Here is a 4,956-nt window from a genome sequence, read left to right as displayed (position 1 = left end):
TTTTGATTTTAGTTTTAGTCTTAGTCTTTTAGACAAAAATACTTCTTAGTTTTAGTCAGTTTTAGTCATTTCTATATTTAATGGTTTTAGTCCAGCTTTAGTCGACAAAAACTTTAAAATTTTAAGTCTAGTTTTAGTCTTTAAAATAAATAGAAAACATATTAGTCTTTACAAATTAATTTGAGTAATTTGTTTTAATAGTGGAATCAAATACTGGTACTCCAAAAATGCCCAAAACAAAAACATTCTCACTTTGTGGCTTTATTTCTCAAAATGTGCTAAAGTGCAATGAAGTACAAATGCCCAATATTATAATAAAAGGGAACACACATGTTAAACTCAAACTTTTCAACCAGGACAATGAAGACATAAAAACAGACTGTCCTAAACCTTGACTATCTTTAACTTGTGCAAACATTCTAAACCAAAATAATAAAATATATCTCTTCTTATTCTCTTAAAGTATGAAATATGCCACTGGAAGTTTTGAAATCTAAAATGAATAAGTCAACCCCAGAACACTAAGTACTGTATACACACTGTATCTGGTCTTTAAAGTAAGTATGAAATAAATAAACAACAAAAATGTTTACCACAACATTGTTTAGAATAGATAGGGGCTCTACCCTTTGTGCAGTGTTGCAAAAAGTCCAAACAGAACACTATTTTAACATGTCTTCACCTGCACTAATAAGCTTGGTAACGAGGTGGGTATGCAAATTAAGTTTAACAACCTCGATTCAGTTTAAGGAAAGCACTTCGCTCTAAAATGACTCTTGCTCTATTTCGACGGCCACGACTGAGGTCACCTGTAATGCTAAAGACCCTCTCAGCAAATGCTTGAGATGCTGGCATGGCCAGAAGATCTAAGGCAATAGGTTTTAGGCTCGGATACACAGAATCCCCCTGTGCAGCCCAAAATTCAAGGGCAGTCTCTTGGTTTATAGGCTGTGACAGCTGCTCCTTGAATTTCCTGCATGACACACGGCTTTGAGAAGCCAGATCTGGATGGCCGACTCGACAAAAACTTGAATCTGGGCCGCTTTCTCAGTGGTCCCACTCCCTCTTTGGTTTCTTCCTCTCCCTCCTTCCCTGACTTCTCATCTTCAGCCTCATCTTCTTGTAAAACAGGTGGCACCAGTTGAGCTATGTACTCTTCTGCTTTTCCCAGAAGTGCCTCACTTTGCTCATCATCATTTTCAAGGAGTGCTTCAGGTGCAACTGTCGGGTCGAGGTAGCAAGCAGCAGCAATGAGGGGTGAAAACTTAGAATCAGTGTGATCAAGAAAGCAGCTGAACCATTTGTCCATGTTTGCCTTCATCTTATTTGCCAGGGAAGCTAGGTCCTTGAAAGTAGAACCTTGAGCGTTGGGGAACTCAGATAGATGACCGTGTAAGTCCAGAAGGGCAGGCAACACAAGGGATAAAGACTGTGTGTCACTCTGGAGCATCTGAGTATGCTCAGCGAAGGGGAGAAGTAAATCTCTAAGAGCAGTGAACTTCTGCCACTCACTTGGCAGTAGATAGTCCCAGCTCATCTCATCTGCAACCTGAACTACTGAGTCCTTGATTTGGAGAAGTCGTGATATCATCAGGTATGTGCTGGACCATCTAGTAGGGCAGTCATTGACCACAGTTAGTTGACATACCTGGAGCAAACGCTGTGTTGCCACTGATGACTTGCGAAAGAGCTTGACAAGCAGTCTAACTTTGCCCAGCAGTCGGTTTATACTTGCATCCTTCTGGATCATGTTCACAACGAGTTGCAGTGTGTGTACAACACATGGGGTCCTATATATGGCTCCAAACCTAGATAGAGAGGACAAAACACAGAGAAAAAGAAACTTTCTTAATATCATATAGGAAATTCAATAAAATTGTCATAAACAGTTGCTAAAATTGATTATAACCTAGCGTATGACACACTAAAAATCTTAACAGTAAATTAAAACAATTTACCTTTGGTCTTGTCCAATCACTTCAGGGTCTTCTGTGTCGCTCACATCGATGGATTCATCCTCAGAGCTACTGAGTTCATCCGGCTCATTAGCTTTGAACACAGCAATCATGTTGCTTCCATTATCAGTTATGACTGTCAGAATTTTGTGTTGGGGTATTCCCCAGTCCTCTGTACATTGATCAACATGGGTTTTTATACACTCAGCAGTGTGTGGGTGAGGGAGCTGGTCAAGTCTCAACAGTATGTGCTGTGCTTTGTTTTCAACAGTGCAAAAAAAAGCATGCACTAATTGCTAGAAATGATGCTGTAAGGCCTTTTTTGGTCCATATGTCCAGTCCAATTGTTATTTTGTGTGCTGTTGCAAGCCTCTCTTTGAACTTTTGCTTTTCACCATCATAAATCTTGTCAACCAAGTTGTTTATTTTTGTTCTTTTCGGTATGGTGAGCCTCTTATCAAAGGTCTCCATCATAAGGATGAAATCTTCATCCTCAACTGTGCAAGCAGGTAGACCTGTTCGTCCAATCCAAAGAGCAATCGCCTGTTCTTTGGCATGTTGTTCCTGAGAATCTGTTTTATATTTAGATCCTGCGGCAAAGGCTGCTGGTATAGATGACTGTGACCTGTCGTTCTTTGGACCACCAGGTTTCTCTTTAGGAGTTAGGATCTCTGGGATCTGGATGAGAAAAAAGCAAGGCGAGAAGATAATTATTCTTTCTGTATATACAATGTACACCTCTTGTAAAGAATCTATAAGTGAATATAAAATAGTCAAATGTATGTATATCTTTAAAAAATTATTTATATGTCTATATGTACATATATTCTGCATAATGATTTGTACCAACATATCTTACTAAATACCATGTTAAGAAAACAGAATGACTTTAGCTGTCAAACAAGCAAACAAAAAAATCTTTCTGATACGTTAATAACCAGATGAATAGCATCCACCCTGTCCTCCTTACGTAAGTCATCTGATCTTTCTATATTGTGCAATGGCCAAATTTCTAATGTATCTGTACAGTTGAGTTAGATTATTAAAAGTGCACTAGGGCTGTCTGATATTAGGAAATCCTGTGATGTGCAAGAACAGTGCATCATATTGCGATGATGATATGACTTGTGATAAATGAAAAAATACTTTAGTGCAGTGTTAATGTTTTTCTGCTCAGGGTTCAGAGCAGAAAAACAACACTGAGGTGCCCTTGTAGCTTTTAGTCTGAAGTACCAAACATTTAACACAGGCAGATGCTTTTGAAATTTGAATACAGATAAATGTCAGCTTTACCTATTTTTTGCTAATTGGCATTAGATTTTCAATCCAGAATGACACTAACATAACCAGTATTTTTAATACTATTTTTCGTTTCATTAGATTGAAAACAGCTTTTTTGGGGGGGTATTTTTTACATTACTTTGTCCATTTTTCTTCTACCAATAAACACTCAATCTAAGAAAATGTATCTTTTCTCTTTTGCAAATGTTTTGATTCAATTTATTTATTTAAAATGAAGTATTTTTTGGCCCCCTAACACTTTTTACTGTAAACATTTATCAGACAAATGTTGGTTGTCTCATTTTAAAATGTAATGCAAGTAGTGTTTAGCTAAAATGGGTTTTTGGTTTAAAGGATGCAGACCCGACAGACACATGGGGTAACAGCAACAGGTTTGATATTCAGTCACTCAAACACAACCTATCAGCCATACATCCCTGCATGTTTTACACGTAACAGTAGCCGACGTTAGATTAGCGCAACAAACAAGCTAATAGCACGAAGTTAGCATCCACGTGCGCAAGCAAGGACAGGATTTATAAAAATAAAATTAAAAAAACATTAAGTTTACACGAAACTGGAGTTGTGAAATGTGTCACAACCCGTTTGGTTTGTCAAGTAACATTGCATGTATGTACATTACAAAAATAGTAGTTGTAACTAACTTACCTTGGAAAAAATATCAGGGTGGTGAGCCTTCAGGTGCCGCTTAAGATTTGTCGTGTTTTTTCCACCAAGTTTAAATCCACATTTACCTCCGTCTCCCTCGACGATACATTCGGTTCTTCTTTCAGTTGGGTTAAATACAAAATAAGTCCATAAATCCTTTCTGGGTTTGCGTCCACCGAGCCCCTTCGTAAAACGTGCAGCATCTGCCATGGTCCAGTTTGAAATGAAGTCAAAGGTGAGCGCGCGGTGCATCAGCGCGGTTGGGTAGCAGTGGGTGTGACCAATGGGCAGAAATATTGTGCATTCTAAATTATTGACGGACCACCGACAAACATTTTCGTACAGTCTCATCTCGTCAACGAAAACTCACACACATTTCGTCATGTTTTAGTCATTAAAGAGCAATGTTTATTTCGTTACCGTCTCATTATTGTCATGAAAAAAGGGGGCGTCGACGAAAAGTTTTCGTCATCGTCATCGTTAACGAAAACAACACTGATTTCCGGTGCATTTGAGAGCCTCTGATTGGTCGGTGGACCAGAACAGAGGTGTGTTTTGTGATGTAAGGTGTTATTAAAAGTCAAGGAAAAGATTCAGATTGTTTAAGAACAGACAGAAAGATATCATGGAGAAAACCAGACTTCGTGGAGTCACTCACCAAGTATCTTGCTGTAAAAGTTAAACATGACATTTCTTTTCAGTAAACTTTCAGTTGACCGAAACTTGAACTTCGACACACTTACAAAACTTGTTCACTTCAAAGCAGACGATCAAGAAATTGAATCATTACTCTGTAACGTACTCTAACATGATTTCACTTTGAAATGAGGATTAAAAATCATTATTACTGTTTTAAGTAAATAAAAATGAGTAGTTCACTTCAACATGTAAACATTGTTTGAACTAACACAATTTGATTATCAAAACATTTGTAAAATAGTAATGATCATAGAGAATTGTCTTTTTCCACTTGATTAATTCAAGAAAGAAAGTCTCAGGATGGGTCAACCTGTATTTCTGGATGCAAATCAATGAAATGACAGTTTCTGAC

The 4,956-nt window shown here is 37.8% G+C and overlaps 1 protein-coding gene across 1 annotated transcript; it reads right to left on the bottom strand.

Moving 5' to 3' along the window:
* Nucleotides 1–2,210: 2,210 nt before the first annotated feature.
* Nucleotides 2,211–4,298, bottom strand: LOC119411162 (E3 SUMO-protein ligase ZBED1-like). The gene is made up of 2 exons (XM_037678091.1): nucleotides 3,906–4,298; nucleotides 2,211–2,633 (listed from the first exon to the last, which is right to left on the bottom strand). The coding sequence occupies exons 1-2, from the start codon at nucleotides 4,254–4,256 to the stop codon at nucleotides 2,220–2,222; spliced, it is 765 nt and encodes a 254-aa protein (XP_037534019.1). The 5' UTR covers nucleotides 4,257–4,298; the 3' UTR covers nucleotides 2,211–2,219.
* Nucleotides 4,299–4,956: the final 658 nt, after the last annotated feature.

Source organism: Nematolebias whitei, chromosome 6, assembly GCF_014905685.2.
Source record: "Nematolebias whitei isolate Nwh7 chromosome 6, NemWhi1, whole genome shotgun sequence".
Taxonomy (NCBI): Eukaryota; Metazoa; Chordata; class Actinopteri; order Cyprinodontiformes; family Rivulidae; genus Nematolebias; species Nematolebias whitei.
The sequence above is the reverse complement of the archived record's forward strand: the minus strand, read 5'-3'. Positions and strand labels throughout refer to the sequence as shown.